Genomic DNA, 27,195 nt, shown 5'->3' with positions numbered 1-27,195 from the left:
AGTGATATGACAGACAAACTCTGTAGTCATAGAGTGCTCCTTGATCCAGACTGAATAATGCCCAATAAATTTAATCTGCCATCTACAGCTGTTCCTGAGGAAGGATAATCCAATTGCAATAATCCATAATACTGTAACTTCCTGATCAAACTACTACAATGATTACAGTCCGGAGAGTGACAATGATGCAGAAGGCTCCCCTTAGGAAGTCAAGAGGCAGCAATATACTATACCAGTTCTGTAATCTTTGACCCACTAAGTGAGTCAGTGTTAGTTTTGGCATATAAAAAGCTCTAACTGGCTTAGAAATCAGATTGTCAGCTAGCAGGAATTGGGGAGCCAGATTCAATATCGAATTCTCCAAGACAGCAAACAATAGATAGACTTCAGTCTGTTATTAAAATGTCTGGGCTATTGATTTCTTGTTTCTTGGTTTGGGTGGTAAATATCTCTGCTCCATTGGTTGCATTTGTCCCACTCTGATCCATAAACAGATCAGCAACATCAATGGCAAATTATTTTTAATCCTTTGCAGAAACTGTTCTTGTGTAACCAGGAAGGCTACCCAATGAACAAACTTCAAAAGAGGAAAGAGGCTGTTGATTAAGAAAACTGTTGGCCTGGATCACAGCTCGAGGGAAAAGAAAAAAGAGAGGCATATTAGGATGCCTATATTACCATCTGGTGGCCAAATTTAGTAATGCAGTGGCATTGGTCCAATAGCACCTTGCTTTGTCATAAAAGAGCAGAGCTTGGAAATACTGTTACTGTACTTGTAGTGTTACTTTGGGGAGGGGAAACATTGCTTTTTAATACACACACACACACCATAAGACTGCCCCTTAGTACTCCAAACAATCGGATTTTCTAGTGGGGAGAAGGAGAGGAATAGCTACTTTTGCCTTTCAATTTATTTAAAAAACACTAGAAGCAACATTTTAGCAAAGAGCTCTTTTAACAAGCAATATATATATATTTAAAAGCAAACAAATAGTAATTTGCTAGTTTTTAAATAAAATAAACTTCAAAGCTCTACAAAGTAGGTTACTGATGGCAGGCCTGAAACTGGAGTCTACTTTTACTAGTTTTTTTTTGCTCGGAATCAATTCGGGAGATTGTACATAGCTTGCTCAAAGAGTTGTGATGGCCTTATTATCAGCATAACTTAGCTCACTGTCTGTTCCATAGTCTGGGGAGCTACTGGGACTCAGCTGGAGGCTCCAAAGCAGCTGGAATGGAAGCTTTTTGCTTGTCTTCAGGCTCTATAGTGCAAGGGTCCTTAAACTGCGGCCCACCTATCTGGCCCACCGGATGTTATTGTTTTTGGGGCTGCCTTTGAAGACAGTTCGGAAGCTGCAATTAGTGTAGAGATCAGTGGCCAGATTACAAACTGGAGCGCCATACCGTGAGAGGACAACTCCTATGCTTTGGCAGCTCCACTGGCTGCCGATCTGCTTCTGGGCTAAATACAAAGTGCTGGTTGTTACCTATAAAGCCCTAAACAATTCGGGCACAGACTATTTGCAGAACCACATTTCTGTATACAAACTGGCCCGAGCCTTGCAATACACAAAGGAGGCCCTGCTCTCAGTCTCACCTGTCTAAAGCACGGATTGTGGGAAAGAGAGAGGGGGCCTTCTTCCTGAACTCCCGCCCGAAAGAATTGAAAACTGCTCCCTCTCTCCTCGCTTTTTAAAAACTGCTGAAAACCTTCCTGTGCCCTTTTATCATATGGAGAGGAGGAAGATTAATATGCTTGACATACTCTCATTTAGATATGTCAAACCTTGTCTAGAGACTGGCACTGACTTCAGTCTGCTTGTTGTTTCACAATATGTCATCTTTTTACATAGTTTCAGCTATCTTTTTAGTTGTTTTTATTTAGTGTTAAATTTATATTGTTACATCTGGATAGGCTATTTAAGCTCTTACTGTCTGCTACTTTATCTGTTATTAAGTTTAGAGTTAGGCTGCTTTTAGATTGTTTAATATGGTTTGCCCTAAAGTAATTTGTTTGAAAGTTTTTCCTTTTTGGTATTGAATGTTTTCCATACATGTTGGAAACCGCTCTTAGTCCCCTCGGGGAGATAGGACGGTCTACAAATTATATATTATTATTATTATTATTATTATTATTATTATTATTATTATTATTATTATTATTATTATTATATCTAATAAACACCCCTACTATTCTATCATTATTTCTAGTATAAGCATTATTGTTCATTTATCTTAATTTTATTATTACAAAAATAAATCTGAAGAGTTATACCTGCTCTGTTTGTTTCCATTTTTGTTCCAAAGCATCAAACATGACTCTACAGAGTTCTTGTACATCGTGCTGCTGCCATGCTGTTGTAAAATAAAATTGCCAAATTTAGTCAGCAAAGGAATTGCATGTTCTGTTTCTGGCACATTTTCCATCAATAATTTATTTTGAAACAAAGAAGAAACTACAATGAGCAACAAAAGAAACAAGTGACAAAGGGGATCTTACTTCTAAATTCATTGTAACAACTGAAGAAAGTGAATTCGAACACTATACTAATACATACTGAATAATGAAGAGAAATCCAAGGAACAAGGAATTTATACTTGAGAGTTCCTTGTCTTTCTTTATGCGCTCCCTGCAGTAAGGTACAGGCAGTTCCCAAGTTACAAACATCCAACTTTTGGACAACCCATAGTTAAGAATGGGGGTGAGACAACAGAAAGTAAGAGAAATCTATTCCTCAGAAGAGAAATTCACCCCTGTAAAGAGTTATCATGGGGAAAATATGTCTCCAATGAAGCCTTATCACCTATCCTTCTTTTCATAACAAGTAAATTTCTTCAAAATCCAATTATCACAGAGACAGAAAATGAGGTAAAATCTCCTGAATAGGGGCACAGACAGAAAAACAAAACAAAACTCCACAGGGATGTTAACTTTTCATTATTCTATTCTATCGATCTATCTATCTGGCTGGAGTTACACTTTAAGAATGTACCTCTTCCAACTTACAAATTCACCTTAAGAACAAACCTACAGAACCTATCTTGTTCGTAACTCAAGGACTGCCTGTATGTATATGTAGAATAAATAAAATATATATTGATTTCCCATTTACTAAATGAGGATTATGTTTTACAAACCAGATTTAAAATCACCTTCCAAATACCAGATCTGACAATTTAGAATTTCTTTCATATGTTCCTCAAAGCAACTGGATGGCCACTGTGGTGTGTAAACTATTACATTGGATATTCCAGGTAGGATCTTTTATATTCAAAACAGCAGACATTTTAACAGGTAAGTCTGCAGTGTTTTCACCTTGCAGGGCTTAACCTATTTCTTAACAAAGTTCAGTCATTTTAATTGAAACTGTACTTTACATAGAATACGTACATGTCCTTGCACAAAGGTTGTACTCTAATTAATGCATGCACATCTTCCATCCACACACAGGTCTACTCTGCTGCTGCTATTCTTTCTTTTTCATGCATGTGAGCAAATTTGCAAAGCAGCTCCAGTTAACTTCCTATTAAATGTGAACTGGGAATTCTGATTAATGACTTCCAAACAAAGTAGGATTCAGAAGCCAACATAAACCCATAGCTTCATGGCTTGTTTGAAAGCAATTAGAAATAGTTTACCAGCTCAGGTAGAAGCTATGATTAACAATGGCTTCTTTGTTTCTCATCGCATTCTGCTTTGGTCAGACCTCACCTGGAATACCATGTCCAGTTCTGGACACCACAATTCAAAAACGATATTGACAAACTGGAGCATTCAAGAGAAAGGCAACCAAAATGGTAAAAGGTAAGGAAGCCAAGCTTTTAAAAAACTGAATGCCCATTTGTCAGGAGTGCTTCAATTATGAATTCTTGCCTGGCAGAATGGGAGTGGACTGGATAGCCCTTATGATCTTTTCCAACTCTACAAATTTATGGTTCTGATTCATGCAGAAAGGAGGAGCTAAATGCAGAGGAAGCTCATGAATCATGCACAGTGAGTGCTTGTGCATACCCTGCTTTACTCAATGAAAATTATCAGTAACAGGTCATATCTAATCTTTCACCAGCGTTTTAATCAAACATTTTGTTATAATTACCCTCACTACTATCCCATCCAAAGCTCCGTGTTACATCTGTTGTTTCAATTGCTCTTTTTTTGCTGGTCTGTAGTAAAACAAACAGCCTTTGAAGCTGATAAGGGATACTTGTCACTGGATCTTCTTCGGATTCCTCAAATTCCCATCTATTAACAAAATAAGACATTTTAGTATCATTACTGATACAAAACATCTAAATTATAACACACTGTTTAAAAAATAAATGCTCTGCAAACATGCATTTAGATATGGTTCTTTGAACAACTAATTATGTGGATTATTAGACTAAGGTACAGATATGTTTATTATAGTGCTAGCACAATATTTATTAAAACATATTCAGCCATATTTGTACATGCTGTCACCAACCCTGCAGTCTATTTCTATACTTTTAGATGAAAATAATATGAAGCACTGTCCAGAAATCAGAAATTTGTAAAGCACAAAACTGAAACTGGTCAAGTCAGTTGAACTCTCCCATAAATTACTGGGAACACTGTCACAGTCTGATTAAACATAGCCTGATATTTGCATCAAGTATTATTATCAAGGACAAGACTCTAAAATTCGCATGTATTAGCTGCAATCAATTTATAGTGCTCTGTTCTATGATTAACAGTGAACCAGCATCTAAAGCAGATATTAGAATAATAGCAGGAATATCATAATGGGGCAGGGGTGGGCAAAGTGAATAACATTCAGCCTCACAGAGCTATTTCCATGACCTCCAGGGCCATTAGGAGGTCAAACAATGCATGAGTTAGGGCCTTTTACCCTAGCACTCAAGACCTGGCTCTTTACTAGAGCTTTTGATCTATGTTAATTTTATCAATATTTGTATGTATGTTTTTATCCTTTACAATTTTATCTTGTAAATCGCCTAGAGCATCTTAGATGGAGGGCGATTAATAAGTAATTAAATGTTGATGATGATGAAACAATGATTGCCTTTGCTAAAATTGTCAGGGGTCAAAAATGTGGCAAAAAGACCACCAAAGGCATTGCTAGAAGGGAATGGATTGATTTTTCTTTTTTGCAAGGGGGCGGGAGTGCTGCTGCAAGGGAGTACAGTCCTCAAGATATCAGAGTATCCTCAGTCTCTGCAGCATTTTGTCTCTTGGAATATTTGGCAAAAACTGACTATATACAGTAGAGTCCTGGTTAACCGAGCCTCTGCATTATCTGAGGCGCTGCCAGGGGTGCCCCTCCCTCTCCCTCTCCCTCTCCTTCTCTCAAGTGAAGGGAGCTCGAGAGAAGGAGAGGGAGGCGAAAGCGCCCCGGATGCAGCAGCGCACGTGGGGTGCTTCCCAAGAGCCTCTAGCAAGGGTCTGTCCCTCCGAGAAACGAGGAGCGTGCTGCGGGTTTCTCTCGGCCAGGCCATTGCTGGAGGAAAATTTTTCTCCAGCATGGGCCTGGCCGAGGGAGATCCGGGGAGACGTCCCTTGGCGAGGGCTTGCCCCTTGGGAAGCACCCTGAGAGTGTTGCTAGGCAGAAGCGATCGCGGGGCGCTTTCCTAAACTGGATTGCTGGGAGGGATAATAGGGCTTCCCTATTATCCAAGCACTTCGGTTATCTGAGATTGGGCCCGCCCCTTTATCTCAGATAACCAGGACTCTACTGTAGTTTTAACATACATATAAAATTTTACCTTAGGAAAAAACAGCAAATAGCCACATTACATAATTTATGACCTCATGTACTTACTTGTATAATGCATTTCTAAATTCGGGAGTCATGAAAAGGGTTTGCAGAAGGCTGTTCAAATAGCAGGTCATTGCTTGATTTACTAGACCTACGTATCCTAAACAAAGTAGAAAGTTCGCAACAAGATTAGAACTCATGCTAATTTTCCTTCAAGTTCAACTAGAGTAAGCAACAGTTCTCCTAATAAAAAGCGTAGATTGGAAACACTCACAGCTGCTTTAAACTGGAAAGAAAACCCCAGTACTAACCAATACTGCAGTTGTTGACAATAATTTCTACACAAGATCTCTGCACAAGAAAAAAAATCCTTGCAATATATTCTCAAGATAGAAAATGGCTCTTTATAACATGAATTCATAAAATAGATATAACCCTTTCCCCCAACTTTCAACTTTTAATTTTGGATGCAAGTTGCATGTAGTCTTCAGCAAAATTATCTGAAAAATGATGAGCCATATTTCTATCCTGGCAGGCAAGTATGTAGTGCAAAAGTAGGCAACTACAGAAGGGATGGGAACCAATTTCTGCCCCCATGAGCCCCGCATCCCACGGATATTTTATTTATTTACAACATTTCTACCCTGCCTTTCTCACCCAAGGGGACTCAAGGCGAATACATTGGTATATCAAAGCCTTCTGACACCATACAAAATTAAATAAACGATTTTTAGTTAGGTTTTCACCCATGGGTCAAAACTACTGTGAAACTATAGTCTCCTCATACCTTAAAATGTGCCAGAATATCCCACACATCACTCAAAAATTGACTACAAAATATCTTCTAATTGTCTTCTAAGAGCCAATATTATCAGACTGGACTCTCAGAGCTAAGGCTTAGAGCTGTTTTAGGAACTGATCTCAAACAGACTGTCCTCTGTGCTGAGAACTTTAGGAAGTGCTCTATGTAATGCTCTAGCATCAGATCTAGTTTCAATTTCAGTTAGCTTCTGTCTGATTGGGAGGGGTATTTCTAGCAGATTTTTAAGGAATATTGGGATTGTGGAAAAAAACCTGCTGTTCTGTAGTCATTATGGCCACTTGTGGGCATTTAAGGCAATAAAAAAACACAGGGGATTAAAAAAAACCTTAGGGGCCACCTCTGATGTAGACACATTAAATAACAATCTGCTGGGAAGCCTGATACCACAAAGAACTAAGCATACTTAAAATCACTGCATTCTTTGGGGTGAAATTGCCTAGTGGCAGTGTGAATTGGGACATGAGGGAACTGGCATTACAGCAGCTAAGATGGCCTAGGTTTCCTATGTGGAGAGAAACATTACTAGCCAATTATTCTGATATTGAACACAGATTTCTGCTAGACTGTTCTCTGGCACTAATTTCATACAGTTTGCATAAAATAACAACTCTATAATAAGAAGAATTTTTAATTATTAAGAAATATAAATGGGAGTCCAATCACATTTTACTGAGATAGTATTCATATTTCAGCAAAATAATAAAATACATTAAATTTTAAAATATATTTAACTCAGTTGTGAAACCGAGATTAGATTTTAAGGATTGGCATCTGTGTCATGTAGCTGTGCTAGGGAAGTGGTAGCAGTACTTCATTTTTAGATGAAGACCTGGCAATTTGTAAGATAGCTAAACCGTATGAACCATAAACATTTTTGCCTGATTTCTGTGATAAGAATAGGGATGGGTATAGTTTCTAGGTAGAAAGGAACATTCCACATGTACTGCAGTCTCTAGTACTATATTCCTACTGACTAGGAAAAGTACTTGTGGCTACCATGTCTCCGCTCAGCTCCATATTGCAAATGAATGCCTGTGGATATGGTCCAGGAAATGTACTCATGCAGTCCAGGTATCAAGTAGTACTAAACATTTCTAAAATAAAACAAATGACCTATCCTCTTTCTAGTGGCTAATCTTCTGCCCCTTCCTGCTCACTTACACCACTCTTGCTATCATCACCCAGCTTTTCCCTAATCCAAAATCCTATACAGAATGGACTGCTCTGGCAACACTTTATGCTATCAATACTTTTTTGTTTTAACACAAGTTGTTCTAGCATTTCTATGTGAAATGTAAAGTGATAAAACAAAATATACCTGTTTCTGATTTACTCAAAATTGACGAATAAGAGTAGTTCTGACTGGCATAATCACTGGAACAACCAACTGAACCTTCTCGTGGAAGAGGACCGATAAACCTATCTGGATTATGACCATCTGCTCCACCAGACTCCTCCTAAATTAGACAGATTAATTCATGAGTTTTAAGAGGAATAGTAAATTTAAACCCATTAATAAAAAGTATTTTATTTAAGAAAGTCCATGGTGTCAGATTGCATGTTCACATAAGAGGTGTGACAGCCTCATCCATAAGGTAATGGCTTATAAAATCATGTTGTACCTTACATCCTTTTAGAGTATAACAAAACAATTCATTTTTACTTACCAGCCTACACAGACTTTAAATATAAAATCATTTATATGGCTGGATATACTTTTACAACATAGAGCAAAATGGGGATAGTTTAGCTGTAAAATATGTAGGTGATGCATACTCTAAGGATCAGAGCTTTCTTCCCACTTTTGTCCAGTAACATACTCCATCGCAAGGCAAATGGAGAAAGCAAGATGCATGCTTTCTCATATAACAATAATCATAATCATACATTCAACTTTAGTTGGCATTTCAGTTAGTTTATGGTGCAGAAAGGGCAATGCAAGAACTGCTGGAACATGTACTATAACATTTTTGTTCTATTGCCACCCAAACAAAACAAAATCCAAGAAAAAACAAAAAACACATGCACACTAGAAATTCAGTATGTTTTTAGACTACATAGCACATTGTTCCTGTGGGAAATAGACTGTGCTGTCTATTTTATTTTCAGTTTGGTAATATATAATTATGGTTTGGATGTGTTAAAATTCTCACCATACACAAATCGTTGATGCAAATAAATCATTAACATCAGAAAGTACCTATTTACATAATGAATGTTATCTCATTATTTTACAATACTCAGAAGCAAGAGATTAAGTTATACAGGCAGACTCCACATTACAAACATCCGACTTACAAACAACTCATAGTTAAGAACGGGGGTGAGACAACAGGAAGTGAGAGAAATCTACCCCTCAGAAGGGAAATTCACTCCAGGAAGACTTATCATGGGGAAAAGGTGTCTCCACCAAAACTTCCTCACCAATACTTGTTTCCAGAACAAGCCATTTTTCCCCAAAATCCAATTATCACAGGGACAGAAAGTGAGGTGAAATTTTCTGCACAGACAGCAAAACAAACACCACAGGGATGCTAACCCTTTCTTATGCTATCCAAAGCTTTAAAATATGTATTTATGGCTGGAGTTACACTCCAAAAATGTATCATTCCGACCAGGGCCAGCCCTAGGTAATTTTCAAGTGTAAGCAAGCAGTATTTTGCCCCCCCCCCCCTCCCCCAAATGCAGTGAGAGTGGAAGAAGAGAGCCATGGAGATAAATAGCAAAGATAATAGGCTTCTTGTTGACAAATCACTCAATTTGTTGTATCCAGAACAGAAAAATAGAGTTGGAAGATATAGATATATGTATTAATGAAATAAAAATAAATCTCTTGTTTGCACTTGTGTGTCTTGTACCGTTAATCTGTGTTGTGTAATGTTTCATGTCTTTTAAATTTTAATGATTCCTTTGTAGGTTTAATTCTATTTTAATGTTTATAGTCTGCTTTGGAATATTTTAAGAGGGAAAAATTGGTATACAGTATAAATTAATAGTAATATCAAAAATAGAATATAGTATCCTAACAATAATGCTAATACTATAATCAATATAGTACAACTTCTAGTTTTTAACAGCATTTTCTAAATTGTTGCTAATTTAATGCTTATGGTCCGCTTTGGAGCATTTTTAGAGGGGAAAAGGGGATATACAGTATAAATAAAGATAAGTAAAAGGTAAAGGTTTTACCATGATATTAAGTCTAGTTGTGTCCGAATTTGGGGGTTGGTGTTCATCTCCATTTCTAAGCTGAAGAGCCAGCATTGTCCATAGACACCTGCAAGGTCATGCGGCCGGCATGATTGCATGGATCACTGTTACCCTCCTGCTGGAGCGGCACCTATTAATCGACTCACATTTGCATGTGTTTGAGCGGCTAGGAAACCCGAGAGGTTTCCTAAGGAGTCATAGGACCCTAGAATGGGAGAAAGCCCCACTCTAGGATCCACACAGTCAAGAGGTGGCCATCCAGTCGGCTGTTAGGAATTGTGAGAGTTGAAGTCCAAAACACCTGGAGGGCCGAAGTTTGCCCATGCCTGCTTTAAAGCCTCTAGAGAAGGAGTCCCCGCCATCAACTCGGCCCAATGGAGTTTGCCCCTTCTCTCCCTGAAGTCTGAAAGAAGTACCTTCGCAGCCCCTCTGGAGGCGAAGGGCAGCAACCAAGTGGTGAGGGCTGTGCAGGAGGAAAAACGCAAGAGGCGGGGCAGCGCCAAAGAGGCCCGGAGGGGGAGAGAGAAGAGCTGGGAGTCTTGCAAAAGGGTTTTTCTGGCTCCTTTGCCCATTTTCCTTTATGCATATTCCCTCTTGCCAAATATTCACCTAAAAACCCCATGACATGAAACAAAATGGAGGGCTGGAGCTTTCCAAATTCTGGAGTTTTTGTTCTTTTTTGAAGAAATGGTGCGGTTATGCAAGGCTGCATCGTAGATTACCACCGAAGGCTTTCATAGGTGGCATCAAGGGTTTGCAATGAGTTTTCCGGGCTGTATGGCCATGTTCCAGAAGCATTCTCTCCTGATGTTTTCCCCACATTTATAGCAGGCATCCTCAGAGGTTGTGAGGTCTGTTGGAAACTAGGCAAGAGGCGTTTATATATCTGTGGAAAGTACAGGGTGGGAGAAAGAACTCTTTTCTGCTTGAGGCAAGTGTGAATGTTGCAATTGGCCAGCTTGATTAGCATTAAATAGCCTTGCAGTTTCAAAGACTGGCTGCCTCCTGCCTGGAGGCATAATTGTTGGGAGGTGTTAGCTGGCCTTAATTGTTTCATGTCTGGAATACATCTGTTTTCTGAGTGTTGTTCTTTATTTACTGTCCTGATTTTAGAGGTTTTTTTTAACACTGGTTGCCAGATTTTGTTCATTTTCATGGTTATTATTTCCACTAACTCCCACAATTCCTAATGTTGCAATTGGCCACCTTGATTAGCACTGAGTAGCCTTGCAGAGGGCTCAGCCGGGTGGAGCAGGATGCCTGGGAAAGTGGTGCCAAACGGCATCGGTTCCTGCATGTAGGTGCACCTAAGGAGCACCAGGCAGTGGGAGGGGGCCTGGATGGCGGAGTGAGGCAGGAAAGTGAGGCAGAAACGGAGCAGGAGCCTGAGGCATTGCCGTCGCCCAATGCTTTCAGTTTTCCTGGAGGCTCTTGGTTACTGTTTAACTTCCCTACCCACGTTTCAGTTTGTTTAGTAAATCAATCTGATGCATCTGGGGCCCCGGCTCTCTTGAACTGGCAGCCATTGAGCCCAGGGGCTGCCCTCCTCCTCCCTCAGGGCAGAAGGCGAGGGGAAAGGGCCAGCGGTGGGCCTGGAATGGAAGAAAGAGGGAGGGAAGGGAGCCGGCCCAAGAGTGACAGCAGGTTAGTTTCCCTTTTGTGCCTTGGCTCCATGCTACGGGATCCTGGGAGCTGGAGTTTGGCGAGGCACCAATACTGTTGCGGGGAGAAGGTCAGCGCCCTTGTGAAACTTCAACTCCCATACGATTCCAGGGGCTGTCAGTCATTCAGGCAGCTCCTCCCCCTTCCCTTTCAGGCGCCTCAACAGCGGCCCTAGTGGTTTGGCGCCACCCGCATTCGCTTACTTCGTGTATAGGTTCAGCTGCCTGATTCCGACTTACAAGCAAACTCAACTTAAGAACACGCCTACAGAACCTTAATCGTAACTTGGGGACTGCCCGTAATTCCAAGTGCTAGTATCTTGTTAAACCCAAATGTTATACCTTCCATTACACACAAAAAAAGCAAATGCATAACATGTGTTATACAAAACATTTAACAATTATCTTACCAAGGCTATTTGAGGTTGTTCTCCATCTTTATCTGTCAGATGCAAAAAATTCTTCTTCCCAGACTCAAAACCAGCATTAACCACAGATTTATCACTGGATTGATCCAATGGTGTCTATAATAATCAAAACAAAAATGTTTACCTGATATTAGCCAGAGAACATGTAAACAACTATTTTAGTATCCCAGACTTCATACGAAAACTCACTGCAACTTGATTACCAACGTATTTGTTTGGTTACCACTGAAGTAAAAAATGCTCCATCTCAAGATTCTGCAGTATGCGAACCACCCAAGTATAACAGTTAATGCTTGCCTCGCACTTTACTCACAATAGCTAGTGAAAAGATTCCATACATACTGATCTATTTCAAACTGTCCCAGCCTGATGCCATCAGGGTTTTGGGACTTTCAGATGGTCTATTAGTTATGCGACAGCACTAATTTACAAGCTCCAGAAGCACTCTATTTACAGTTTGCCATCTGTAACATACAAAAACAAAATTTAAAAATGTGGAAGTACAAGCAAACCAAAGCATTCACACTATTCAATTACTTACACTTGCTGTGTTTTATATTTGAAACATGATTTCGTTTCCATATATGGAATTCAGACTACAACAAGCAGCAAGTAAACAGAAGAGTCAAGATCCCGCATGGTCTTCAAGAAGGATAACAACTTTATGACTACCTCTCTGTGATTCCTCCTTAGGCAGCCATGGAGCGGGAGCAGCTAATCAGCAGGAACTATGATATGATGCCTTTTGTTTCTGCTGCATCTTACTAAAGCAGCAGTTTACAGCCTGGGAGTCCCCAGGCGTTTTGGCCTACAACTCTCAGAAACCCCAGCCAGTTTACCAGCTGTTAGGATTTCTGGGAGTTGAAGGTCAAAACATCTGGGGACTCACAGGATGAGAATCACCGCACCAAAAGGAGAGAGGACGAGGAACCACAACCCCATTCCCTTGTGTCTCCCTCAAAGGGAACTATCATGGAGATGAGGGACAGTCCTTGCAGCTCAGTCACCTCCCTGCTTCCATCTCTCCTACAGCCATAGATCTGTGGATCTTGGCAGCTAATAGGGAACTAAGGTGTTGGAAGGGGCAAAAGGGACTTGAAAATAGGCCTTGCACTGTGTTCTGAATAGGACATACTGTATATACAAAGAACCTATGTCACTAATCTCTATTCCATTCTGTCAGTACTTTAAAAGCTTGCAATAGGCTTTCCACTTTGTGCACAATTTAGAATTGCTTGTATGGAACTACCGAACTTTTAAAGTCTGCCATAATTAGAAAACCCTTTCAAGAAGCTGGCATAATCTTTTCATAATATATACCCATGAATAATTCAAGATGAGGTTTCATTCTCAGATTATTCTATAAGCATCCACAGGCTCTGAAAGAATTTCCACAACTAGTAGCTTTTTAATGGCTTGTTGCTGCAATCTTCTACTGCTATTTATGGGAGGGGGGTGGTTGTTGGATTTTTAATTGAATATTATTAGTTGTTTAATTGTATTCTAACATTATAATTTAAGTTTTAACTATATTCACTATTATCATTTAAACTGTATGTTGTGAATGAGTCTTCTGAGGCTTAGTTCCAATGGTGAGATCAGGAGGGGAAGGAAGACTCCTCGTGAGGAAGGCTCATTGGAAGACTTACGCAGGAAAAGGATCAGGGAAATACTTGAGGAATCCTCAGATGAGGATTCATTCAGGGATTTGGAAGGGGATCATGAGGTGGAAACGACTGTTGAGGACCCGGTGGTGGTGGAAGGGTTTGGCATGGACTGGACACGGGCTCCGGAGGATCTTGAGGAGGACACTGGGCTCATGGATGCTGAGGATGCAGGAGAAGCTTGGGGTTCTTCAGAAGCAGACCCCACTTGGTCTGCTTGGAGGAATGAGGGTAATTCCACAGGTATGGATAAGGCAGGGCGTGGGCAGGGCGATTCTGGCTCTGATGAGGAACTTGGGACGCCTGATCCTAAGGCGTTGGCTGTTTGGAGCTCGGACTCTGATGAGGAGCTTGGGACATCTGATCCTAAGGCGTTGGTTGTTTGGACGCCCAAGGAAACCTGAATAAATTGGGGGCTTTTGGCCATTGTCCCTTGCGTGTGGCAAGGTGTTGTTGGGCGCCAATGGGTTTCTTGTACGTGACTGGCCTGAGGACTTTGCAACTGATCTGCCGCTCGCCTCCGTCGTTTTGGCTCTTTGTGTTATCCCGTGACGTGGACCTCGCTGTGATGACTTCACCCTTTGGACCTTGGACCGGAACTCGACTTGGCATATCTCTTCGCTCTTAAAACTCGGCTTGGCATCATTCCCGTCTCCGTGGCCGTCTTCCATTGCTGACTACTGGCTTCGTCTTCGACTCTGATGCTGTTCTCCAATCCCGACTCCGGACCGGCTTGACTTCGCTACGACGTTTCGTTCCCTTGACATCTGGCTTGGCTTTCGACTCCGCAGCGACTTGTCGCTATTGCTTTAGCGTTTTCCAGCTTTGTTTGCCTGTGCCGATTTTGGCGAAGAACTTTAGCCCAGTTTGGGCTTTCTCTTTAGTTTTGGGGCTTTTTGCTGAACTTTTGGGTTTTTGTGAAGTTTTGAGCCTTTGGGACTATTTGCCCTTGTTTGTTTTGCCGTTTTGAGTCTGCCTAGCAATTTTGAGCTGAATCCAAGCATCTTGGTTTTAATCCGGATTATATCTCTGGATAAAACGGATTATATTCTGGTTTGCGTTTTTGGGGTTTCTTTATTTTGGACTGTTTAATATCACTGAAGTTTAAGTGTTGCAAGATCCCAGGACCTTTTGTCATGTTTTTTTTTGAGTTATTATTGAATAAACTGTATTTATCTAACTGGCTGGCGTCTGACCTTTGACATTGTATCTGCTTTAATCTTACTATAAGTGAACTCTTGTTTGCAGCTGTGGGAGAAAAGTAAAATACATGTCAAACAAAAATCCCTTCATTAAAAATCAACTAAGTTTCAGAAATTCAGAGAGTAACATGGAGGAAACGTAATTGCTGCCATTCTGCTTCTATTGTCAACCAAGTACAGTGAACTACTACGTAGGTGCCAAACTGGCTACTAACTATCTTTATAATGGGTTTGGACAAACTTATCCATTGTGGAAGATTGCCTCCATTTAGTTTCTTATTCCTCCTCTTCCTTCACTTTTCTTAGATCTTGTCAAACTTTCAATTTATCTCCCCTGCCACTCACTGCTGAGATGAGAGATGTCTGGACTAATTACTAATGGAAGACTTTTGAAAATGGTTGCCACGTTCAACCTACAAATATACATCAGAATAATTTTAAAGGGCATAGCAGGTTCAAACCGGAAAGGATGTTTAAACAAAATCTCTTTCTCTACCAAACAAACAAAACTAAAATACAAACAAGGATGAATACAATTAGTAGGCACTGATAAAACTTCAAGCAATATCAAGTAAAAAGGGCTTAATATGTGTTTTTATACTGCAAAGAACTATTTTAAAAGGTGAAAAGGAACACAACATTTAATGCCTTTTGTTTAATAAAACAGCTGTTTTTACCGTATTTGCAACATTGACGCCATTTCCCCAAATTAAATCAAATGTTCCATTAACATAGCCCACTTTGGTGGCCACATCCTCAAACAGTCTTTTTACTGGAGTGGAAGCTGGTAAGTTCAATGTGATGCGCTCATTCACTGTCTTAGAATTAGTAGTATCTTGTATTATACAAAGCACTCTAGGTTCATCAGCAGCACTTTCATTCTGTAATCAAAAAGAAAACATTACACAACATTGTCAACAATTAATTAGTTTCTAGTGTTTAGAATAAATAAAACAGGATGACATCTTAACTGGTTTGCATATACAGCGAAGCAACATATACAAACTGCTTTTTTCACAAAGCAAAATTGCATTTGATACGTTAAACCCATATTATCCAAATTTCATAACCTCTTATAAACAATATATACATCAGCTCTGCATTCCCATGTAATGTTATGAAATCACAGTGATACATGCATAATGTGCATCCATACTAAACTATGGCTGAGTGACTCTCTTCTAGCAAACACCAGCTTATTACCATCCCACCATAGGCAAACAACTTTTATGCAGATTACATTTGAGCTATTGGGATGTACCAAAGGGCACTTTAAATATATCCCATTCCCTTTCTTGTCATGTTTTGAAGTGTATTTTAACTGTTTTTAATTAAGTGCTTAGTTAAATAAATTGTAAATTAAAACCATTTTTAACCTTTATAACTAGTTGATTTTAGCTAATAAGAATTTTTTAGGGTTTGTTCTAAATTACACTGAGTCCTATGATAGAAATAAAGAGGATTATTAATTAAATAAAGAAATACAGAATGCAGGTGTTGAGGTGTTCATTGGTCCTGGGTGTTAAAACCAGTTTACACCAATTCAATACTAGTCACAAATGTTACCACTGTTTCTTATCGTAGCTCAAAATGTTGGTTTTGATCTAGGAAATCCCGAATGGTTTGGAATTAGATTATCTGCAGAAATCCTGTGCAAACCTGTCCATATCTTTTCATTATCATCAGAAGCCCCTCCATTATATTACTGCATACTATATACTATAGTATAACTAGACTCTCTCTTTCTACAGGACTCTCAAGGGATACAGTGTTTGTCTCTTCAGTCTCAGTGTTCAAAAATCTCTCTCTGCTTTTTGTCATGACTGAATGAATTAACCAATTTATTTTGATCACAGCCCAGAGCATACATGTTTAAATGATGTGATTTGACTGCTTATGCGACAAGGTATCACTATTTTTGAGGTCCACAACGATCATTTCATACTGGCTTTTTATATTGAAAAATATTGCTTACCTTTAAACTGTTATGATTTTTTAAAAGTTAAGGAAAGTAATAACTCTTTTTCAGAAAAGGAACCACTGCCTTCTCTGAGTAGAGTGGTGATAGGCAAGATCTTAGCTTATCCTAAGGAAACCGAAAAAAAGCCCCTTTATTTTCTTGGTGTACCTTTGCCAAAGAGTGCCAAACAGCTGTCGCTGCCATTTTTCCACCAAGACATCAAAAAAAGTAAGAAGTGGCAACAGAGCGGAGATAATACAGGAGGCTGGTGCTTCTTTAAGGCCATCCCAGGTTGGATTAAACTCTTACCTTTCGCCACTTTACTCAAGGGGATAGTATATTTTATTATGAAAGTTAAGGTACAGTTAATGCCAATGGATAAATCAACAAAGATTTTTTGTGTTACTTATAACAAAATTTTCTAAACTTATACATGAGGATATACAAGCAGACCCAAGTTACAAATACCTGATTTAAAAATGACTAAAAGTTAAAAATGGGAGAGAGACAACAGAAAGTGCGAGAAATTTATTCTTAACTTTGAGAGAAGTCTATCGCTCAGAAGAGAAATTCACTCCTGGAAGAGTTATCATGGAAAAAAGGTGGCTCCACTGAAGCTTTATCACCAATCCTTGTTTCCATAACAAGCCAAATTTTTCAAAATCCAATTATCACAGGGACAGAAAGTAAGGTGAAATCTCCTGAACAGGGGTATAGACAGAAAAAGAAAAAACTCCACAGGGGTGCTAGCCCTTCCTTATTCTATCCAAAGCTACACACACACACACACACACACACACACACACACAAAGACTGGAGTTACACTACTTGTACTTGTTCCTACTTACAAACAAATTCAACGTAAGAACAAGCCTACAGAACCTATCTTGTTCATAACTTGGGGACTGCCTGTACAATGTATTAATAGCCTAGTTTTCATTACAGATGTAAATATAACTGAAAGAAAAGGGGAGGAAAGGACTGTTCTTGACACGAGGAATATACTCCCCTAATACTGTAAGAATAACAGCCTAGCAGCCCTGTGATTATTTTACAGATGCTAGGATGTTTATCTAAGCCAGCCTCCTGAAGATTTATTAGCAATACTACAATGATCATTTTTAACTCACATTTTCTGTATCTTATTCCATTCTATATAACTGCTCGTACGTGTATATATCTGAACATTGAATATTGAATTCCATCATCCCATCTGAGGAAATTAGTGGTAATCTACAAAAGTTTGTGCTAAAATAAATCTTTTAAACATGTCTCTGGACATGTTGTATGCTAAAATAGATTTAGCATACAACTAAATTGTATGTTAAAATAGGTTTATCACAACTATTTTTCAGGATTGCTACTTTGGAAACAGGACACTCAACCAGAGCCACCAGAAGTGTGATTTTGCTTTAAAGAAACCCCCCCCCCCCAAAAAAAAAAAATGGAGGGAGAACTTTTGGACAAAAAAGCAAAAATTGGATAACATTCAATAAAATTCAAGTGAATACTAGAGACATGTTCTAGAAAACTAAAATAATGGTCTTTAATACACACACACACACACATCTTTATAGTATTTTGAGATGTGTCTCCTTGTTCTTTGAGGAGACGTGTTTGGTCTACCTGTTGCCCATGTCATAGTTTTTATTTTATTTTTATTTATTTGTCTAACTGGAGATTTCTTTGAAAGCAAATCAAGAATATGTTGTCTTGAGGGAAGGGGGACATGTATGGCATCCATGGCCATTCACTAACAACAGTTTTTATTTAATCCATATCTGCTCATGCTTGATTTAAGCTACTTATGGCCAGTAAGTTATGTAAATGTTTGGGGTTTGATCTGCTTGTATTGCCAAGTTCTCAAATCTTGAAAATGAATATGAGGCCTTCATCTATTTATTCTCTCGAAACTCTTCTACAAAGTCTTTAGAGTGACAAAATCAGGCTACAATGTGGTAAGCCAAGTACTACTCAAGGAGCCAGATAATTACAGTTCATTGGTGAGACAGTGCCATTTTGCAACCTACCTGGCACTACAAACTCATGAGCTGTTAACAGGCTTCACAAAGTACAGTAGAGGACCTTTGAGATGTGCTGGACTGAATTTCTAGCTGTGAATGCCTCCCTTCACCCATAAATCCTCACCCCTCACGCCTAAGCATTTCTTTTTAGATTGTAGATGCCTTTAGGATACAAATTTGTTTTAGTTTTATAAATACTGTATCTGCAATGTTTTACATCAACAGTGCTATATAAATAGAAAATGAGACTTTGTTCTCCTCACATCTAATAACTGACACTTCTGTAGTAGCTCTCTCTTTACATCTTTTACATCTGTCATAACCTATACAATCTGTAGCACATATTCTAAACCAATAATGTCAAATGAAATGTTGGCAGGTCATAATTTGCACCTCCTTTGTGGGCTAGACAGTAAAACTTGCCAGATGGTTCTACAAGAAGTCACATCCAGTTTTAACTTTCAGGGATTTGAACGCATTTTCAGGTTTTTCAGACAGTGCTTCCCTCTGGTCTATAAAAGAAAAAGAAATCACTTCTCAAAATGCTAAACAGATTATCTTTATATGCTTTTATTTTAGCCAATAAAATAATCTTTTAGCATCTGGAGGCATTTTTCTTTCTTTTTACAATTGATTTCACATGATGATTCTTTGTTCTTTTTTTCTTTTTTTTGCTTCTATTTAATCTGCAAATCCTAGAGGCCTCCATAAATGGCAATTACTCTTATTTTATTAATAGATTCCATGGCCTTGACCCTGACAGTTGTACCTACAAATTGGGACATGTGGGTGTCAGAGCACAAAAAGGAGTTAAGGACCATACATTATACAAGTACACTTTTCCTAACATTTTCCTAAACAGATTCATTCTTATTTAATACAACCACATTGTACTTGACTGGTATTATATATTTTGAACTGCTGTTCCAAAAGTGATCACTCTACAATGTGAACACATTAAACTTACTGCATGATGTATTTAATTTAAAATACAATGCCCACCAAGAGCTCTTTTTTTCTTTTTTAGGGGGAGGAGAACTCTATGGACTTGGATAAGATGGCTCTTTTAGTCCCTTACAGCTTTTTAAAATTCAGTGGGGGGAAAGGTAAGCTGTCACACAGATGCAATGTGGCTTCTGTAACAGGAAGTCTTGTCTCACAAAACATGAATGTGACAACAAACTTGCAGCCAGAGGGATTTAGCAATGGGTAGAAGCAAAGACAGTTCCCATGATGAAGTTCTGCAAACAGTGGAAGCTCTTGCCCCCCACAACTACCGGAATAGTGGCCATTTAAATCATTCATAAATGATCTGAAGTCAGAGTAGACATATTTGCTGACAACACAAATAATTCAGCATGATAAAAAAAGCCTTTGAATTTCTGGGCAAATGGGCTACAAGTGAAAAACAAAGTCAAAACTAATGCAAATATAAATTTACTGGGCAGAATCTCTTTATATCACCTAAAATCAGAGTGGGCGGGACTTCTGGTGAAGAAAATGGAGCTGTGAGCAGTGTCTCAGCTAGCTGGTTGAGCATTGGGGGTTATCAATTGTATGGAGTTGAGAAATACTTTTTCAGAAAGAAAAGGGATAGAAGCAAACCTCTCAAGACTCAAAAGGATCTCACCTTCCCCGCTGAAACAGGAGAAAGGGAGAGAGGAGGGGGAGACATTGCGTACCACAGCGACAGGAACAACTTTGATTCATATCTTAAAATACTATATATTGATAGCTATAACATTTATCGCATTGAGCCTTTGGACTGATTCCAGAAGGAAATAAGACAGGAAGTAAACATAGAGATGAACCATAGAGAAAATCAGAGAAACCCATAGAACTTGAAATACAGAAAACAGGGAAACAACTAAAAGGGCTATAAGCAACAGTGTACTAAAAGTGAAAGTGGCCAAACGAGGGACAACAAATCTTCAAAAATTAGACGTCTGGGTTTATTTTAAAGACAGACTGACTTCAGAAATTACTGCAATAAAACCAAGATTCAAAGATCAGAAAGAAGCTTCCAGGAGAGGATCTTTTCCACAAGAAATTCCAATGAGGGAAATCTTGACCCAATAAAGAACCATTATAGATAGAATGAAAAATTTGGAGGATAGGATTGACAAGGTTGAAGATTATTTAGATAAAAGACAAGAAGAGATGAAGGAAGATATGTAACAAATGGCAGACACATGGAGTGGTATTTTTAAGCAGCAGGAGCAGCAAAAACAGAAAGTAAAGATAAGTGAAGAGGTACAAAAGAAGATGCAAACGGATTTCCAAAGAGATTCAACCCAACTCCAAAGATTAGAATATTTGCAAATATAAATATTTGGGGCTTTTTAAACTATAGCGAACCAATGATTAAATTTTGAATTATTTTGAAAAAGTTATTTTCTTTTTCTGTTTTTTTCTTGCCCATCTAAAAATTAGGATTTAGATTTATAGAATTCATTCGAATAAAGAAAAAAAACAAACATATAATACACAAGTGATTCGCTGCCACAAGTTGTGGCTGTGAGATGAGTTTAAGCTGTGAGATGAGTTTAAGCCACATCTAAATGGTGGGCAGAACTAAAGGCAAAAGGAAGGTCCAGAAATATTATCTTATTTTAGGTATAACATTTCAGAATGAGAAAACAAACACACACATGGGGAAACGACTAAATGACAATGTTATGCAGAAGGGGCCACAGCCTTCTAAAGAAGTCTGAAAGTCTAAATTGAGACCACAGGAGACTCAGAACATTAAAATGTCTTAACTACCCTATTTCCCCAAAAATAAGACACCCAGAAAAGAAGACCTAGTAGAGGTTTGGTTGAATTGCTAAATATAAGGCCTCCCCCGAAAGTAAGACCTAGCAAAGTTTTTGTTTGGAAGCATGCCCACCAAACAGAACACCAGAGCTTGCAGGATTGGTAAATGTACATACCATAGATATTGTTGTACATGGAAATAATGGTAGTAACAAGAAATTCTTGATAAGATTCAGTTTGTCTGGTTATGCTGGTTTGTGATTACAACTACTGTACAGTATATAATAAATGTTCATTTTTTGTTCAACAATAAATGTGAATTCTTCTTCATAGAAAAATAAGACATCACCTGAAAATAAGACCTAGCGCATCTTTGGGAGCAAAAATTAATATAAGACACTGTCTTATTTTCGGGGAAACACGGTATTAGGAAATACATTGCATTTCTCAAACAGTTATCTACAATTCTTTCTAAGTTTAAATTAGCATTATAAATCCTGCTACAAAACATTACACTCCATATTTATTTATTTACAGTATTTATATTGGCTTATGTTTACTAAAAACAGTCTATAAACACACTATTCATCAACTAATAATTTCCTCCTGACTCTTACTGAATGTTGTATAAATAAGCAAGAGTTATACTAATAATATTCACTGGCCAACACGCCAGGGCAAGATGATCTTTGATCTTGGTGACTAAGACAGCTGCATGGGAGGTTGCATTGATTACAGTCACTAAATCAGACTGTCAGGGAAAAAAAACTCTAAAGTGGATATTGTCAGATAAACGAATTTGCAAGTTCCAAACATCACAGAAGTTTCATCTCTCCTCTCTCTCCAGGAATAAAAGGGGACATGGTACTTTACACTATGAAACCAGTAAACTAGGCTGTGACAACAACTTCTGATGCCTAGTCATGGATCCTGTCAAGTCCCACTGTCTACTCCAATGTATGTTTACCTGTGCTTCTCTGCTGCTCCCTAAGGTGAGTACATCCCTGGAAGAAAACAAACTGCCTCCAATTCTACCTTTTTCACCTTTAGGATGAGACCAAAGGCAGGAACAGTAGCTTTGTAACAACTTACTCCAACCTCTTTACACTGATCAGATCGGGGCTAATTCAAACTCAAATACACACATACATATAAAACTACTTTAAGGAAAGAAGGAAAACCTGGAATTTGGTTTTTACTGGTTTTTTGTCCTAATTCTCAAGCAAAAAAAAACTCTACAGGGAGACAGAATTTGTAGAAAAATGAGGATGCCTAAGGCAAAGGTATAATATTGCCTTAGGCCACCTCAAACTGTGGGAACATGAATAAACAAAGTAGCTGTTACTTATGAGGGGAAAATGTTTCACAATGCAGAACAGGCCCTGTAGAAAAATAGAACTGTTGGGGTTTCACAGTGATAGACTGTTTATTGTGGACTTGCCAACATAGGTGAAGGCCGTTAAACATCTCTAAAATGCAAATGCTGTAACTCAGGCTGGTCAAACTATGGCACCTATCTTATAAGTCCCTTCTTCATTAAAGCAGAAAGAATCTGACTATTCACAGGTAAAATGCCTTATGGCAGCAGCAGAAATTTAACACTTCAGTGAATGCAAATATTCACCATTTTCTGTTTGATGGCCAGTTTTATTCATACATGAAGATATATTTTAAAGATGTCTGTCTCAATCAAATCTGTTGGCATATAGTGTGTCCATGTGTGCGCCCACCTAGTCCATTCTTAAATCTTATGTATCCCCTCATCTTTTGTGAAGATTCTTCCTTTCACAATCAAGTCAAGTCACTCTCTGTGCTTCAAGAATGAGTCTTTCCTCACCAGAAGAGAATGTTCTGTTTATCTTGTTTGCCCATCAGCGGTATAAAAGATAAAATTGGTCATGTGTCTCCTTTTTTACCCAAGTTAAGGTTTGTGAGGCCCCTTCTACACTGTCCTTATACCCCAAGATTTGATCCCAGATTATCTTATCCCAGATTATCTGGCAGTGGAGACTCATATAATCTAGGATTAGATCCTGGGATACAGTGTAGAAGGGGCCTGAGTTAAAAACAGGGAGGAACATTTGTTTGAAGGATAATAATTTTCAGGGGATTTATAACAAAGATGAAATATACTACTAGAACAATTGCTAGGATGCCTTGTAAAAAAAACAAAAGAAAACAAAAAAGTAATCTTGGTGGAATACACCATAAAACAAGTTACATATTTCCTGTCAATTAAACACAAAAGTATAATTAAAATGGAAAGTTTTCCAATCCTATATTTTCCAGTGGAATTTTTTTACGACACATTTTCCATAGGTGTTTGGGATGTACTGCAATCAAACTACTAGCAAAATATAATGTTTAACTAGTAGCATATTAAGATTTTCTCAAATGGATCTGAGAACAGTGCTGCAAACGTGCATGAAGCTTAGAGTATCACTATTAAAAAATAAAGTATCAGGTACACCTCTCTTTAGGTATGTACCCTAAAAACAGAGTTGAGTGTATGTAATGTCTCAGGCACCTTTGGCCCATGACCCCGCAGCCATCATAGATCAAACTGAAGAGGATTTGGGCTTTCTTCCATCTCAGCAAGATTCTGTCCCTTTCCAGATGTCTCCTGTTGACATTTCTGTGCCAGAGCCAATTAGGGACGCCCTTGAAATGGAGCCTGGTTCTCCGGAAAGTTTGGTGTTTGATAGAAGGGATTTTCTCAAAACAGATCGCTCCCAAAGACAGATTTTAAGGAGAAGCGCGAGATTAACGGAGAGAGGCGATTGTGGCTAAATCGGTTCTCTTGGGAAGTTTCAGGGAGGCAGGCATCTGGTGCGATTTGAAACAGCTCCGTTCTCTGGGAAGATTTGGGGAGTCAAACACCTGCTTGGGGGGGAGCTCTTGAACTTCAATAAAAGTTCTGCGCTGAGTTCTCCCTGTCGCGGTGTCAACGTGACTATTGACTAAAGAACATCGTCTCTTGTTCCTGAGCTTCCAAGCGGCCCACTGGCGCGTTTACTCACGAGTAGTCTGGGAGTTGCGTCCCACTCCTTGCCAAGTTTGGACTGCGTTTTCAGATCCATCACGAAATACCTTGCCTAGCCTTAAATCCTTGTTCTGGACTTTACTTCAAGAATCTTCCTGTAAAACCTTGTTCTTTCCCCACTTGTCAGACCCCTGGCAGCTGGGCACCAAGAACCATACACGGAGGCCAATCTCTACCTAATATCTTTATTAAGGAAATATATAAAAGCAATAAAATCAAGTGAAGAATATAGTTCAGAAGCAGACCTTTCAAATGAGGTCAAATATAGTCCAAAATGTATTGTCCAATAAATGATATTAGAGTTCAAAGTTCCTTATCCAATACCGAAACACACACTGTTGCCAAGCAATAGTGTGGGGAAATGTCAGAGTCTTAGAAGCCCAAGGAAGCTTGACAACAAGGCTGGAAATAGACTTGGTTCTTTGACAAGGTCCGCGACTGGAAACAAGGCAAACAGTGAATCTTGGAACAAGGTCCGTGGATAACAGCAAAGCAAGGCAGTACTTGAATTCTTGATCCGGGAAGCAAGGAACTGGGGTTACGAAGTCCACACACGATCTCACTCCTGAAGCAGCTCTGTTGACTCCGCAAAGAATCTCCCGCGTCAAACACCTATATTGGGTCTCGTTTTCCCGCCAACAATCTCTTTCCCTAGAGAACGAGAAGCGAAACCCAACTCTGTCCAGATGCAAGACTCCTTAGAATTTCCCAAGGGAAGCAGGCCTAATCAGCCTGTTGTTTGGCAGCGATCCGTAAACTCCTGCGATTTGCTTCTCTGACTCCTCTGTCTCTAGAGTAAGATTCCCTCCTGGGAAACGGAGGCGAGGAATGCCCAAGGTCTGTTTTACTGAATTCTTGAGGACAAACATCAACATCCGGCAGGTGAAAGGACTCCGGTTCTTGTTGAACCGGTGAAAACCCCATGTTTTCATCTTCATCTGCCATGATAGCACTAGGAACAGGACTACAAGGCCCATGAGGCATCACACCACTCAAACTTCCAAAGAGTTTGAGTGTGTTTCGGTTATTTGGATTATATACTTTAGACTCTAATACTGGACACATAACTTCATTTTATTGGACTAATTTTGATCTTCTCTAAAAGGTCAACTGCTTGACTATATAACTCTGCTTATTTTTGTTTAGAACTTTTATTGCTTTAATAAAGATATTAGTTTGTTTATTGGCCTCCGTGTTGGTTTCCAGTGTTCACACTGCTTAGGGGTGTTACAGTGTAGTTCTTTTGGCTGTTCTTTTATATTATTAGAAATATTGTAACAAAATGATTTCCATCTAAATTTTTGAATATACTTTAAACCAAATGTGCCAAATCAGGTAAATAGGATATAAAGCACTCAAACATTTTCCAGAAAATTTTCTAGTTCTACTTTTTTGAGGAAAACTGACATCTCTGACAAAATGCAGAGAAATATGCTTTGAATAAAAAAAAAAGTTTCATGGTATCACAGTATATAATAATTTAAATATTTAGTAATATTTTTAAAGAATTAATAATTAAATTGAATAGAATATAATGAAGTTTTAAGTCAACCAAGAATACCTTTAGCAAGGAAAGATGCAATAAATACAAAATCCCAATTAGGAAACTGTTGTTAGAGAACTACTATAATTGATTCTTTACCAAAAAAAATATTGTTATAGATGTATTACAATTAATGGTTTTGGCTTATAACCTGAATTCAGGTGTAAGTCAAGTGTATTTTTGGTGGAGTCATATTTCCCAAATAGCTACAGTAATATTAAAAATGGCAGAACAAATTATTACAGAATTTATTTAAAAGGAAAGTAAACAACATGCACATTACCGTCTACCTTGGTTGAAACCTGCAAAACTATGGAAATGGGTGTTCTTCACTTCTAAATGAGCAAACATATACATTGCCAAACTCCTTTGGGTTCAGAAGCATTCAATACAGAGTTTGCACTAAAGAATCTTAAAGGAAATTTTAAAAAGTAGACTAACATTTACAATAAGTTTACTATCCCCTTAAAACAGGGGTTCTCAACCTGTGGGTCTCCAGGTGTTTTGGCCTACAACTCCCAAAAATCCCAGCCAGTTTACCAGCTGTTAGGATTTCTGGGAGCTGAAGCCAAAACATCTGGGGACCTACAGGCTGAGAACCACTGCCTTAGAATATATGGCTATGGTCAGATAGTAACTGGGCAACCGACTGTGTCTGACCATCAACCGAGCTTTAAAGCCAACTTCACTACATTTGTAAGAATAATTTGTAAGGTATCATACTAAACAATGCATGCCGAAAAATGCATATCCAAATATTAATGTTGGGCCATTAGAAACATCCAATTAAAAAGAAATTGGATGGAGAAGCAACACACCAGAAAAGAAAAACATGTGTTTTCTTCTTGAAAATAGTATTCTCGTTTACACACAATGTTTTAAAGTACTATTTGTTTTTTTATGAAAAAACATGCAATCAACAGAAAGACAAACATATACACATTTAATCTACCAAACAGGCCAACTGCATGAACACTGAAAATGAAAGATGCGCAGCAGATAAGACAACTACTGTTTTCAGAGAAAACAGCTGCGAAGCTTACAAGGCACAGTCCTAGACTATATCATAAGAAAAATGAGTCAAATGTAATGCAATCTTCTTTAAATCACTGGCAAAATTATTGCAATAACAAAATTATTGT

The 27,195-nt window shown here is 38.6% G+C and overlaps 1 protein-coding gene across 4 annotated transcripts in view; it reads right to left on the bottom strand.

The window, feature by feature from the left end:
* Positions 1-27,195, bottom strand: part of usp47 (ubiquitin specific peptidase 47) — a 66,959-nt gene that overhangs the window by 28,601 nt on the left and 11,163 nt on the right. For all 4 annotated transcript variants that reach the window (XM_062967700.1, XM_008115935.3, XM_008115936.3 and 1 more), the window contains 6 exons: positions 15,404-15,607; positions 11,843-11,956; positions 7,880-8,018; positions 5,802-5,898; positions 4,098-4,243; positions 2,276-2,355 (listed from right to left, as the gene is read on the bottom strand). In XM_062967700.1, coding sequence (XP_062823770.1) covers positions 2,276-2,355; positions 4,098-4,243; positions 5,802-5,898; positions 7,880-8,018; positions 11,843-11,956; positions 15,404-15,607 — 780 coding nt within the window. The remainder of the gene's footprint in view (positions 1-2,275; positions 2,356-4,097; positions 4,244-5,801; positions 5,899-7,879; positions 8,019-11,842; positions 11,957-15,403; positions 15,608-27,195) is intronic.

This window comes from Anolis carolinensis, chromosome 1 (genome assembly GCF_035594765.1).
Source record: "Anolis carolinensis isolate JA03-04 chromosome 1, rAnoCar3.1.pri, whole genome shotgun sequence".
In the NCBI taxonomy this organism is placed as follows: domain Eukaryota; kingdom Metazoa; phylum Chordata; class Lepidosauria; order Squamata; family Dactyloidae; genus Anolis; species Anolis carolinensis.
Note: the sequence above shows the minus strand (reverse complement) of the source record. Positions and strands in the feature narration are given on the sequence as shown.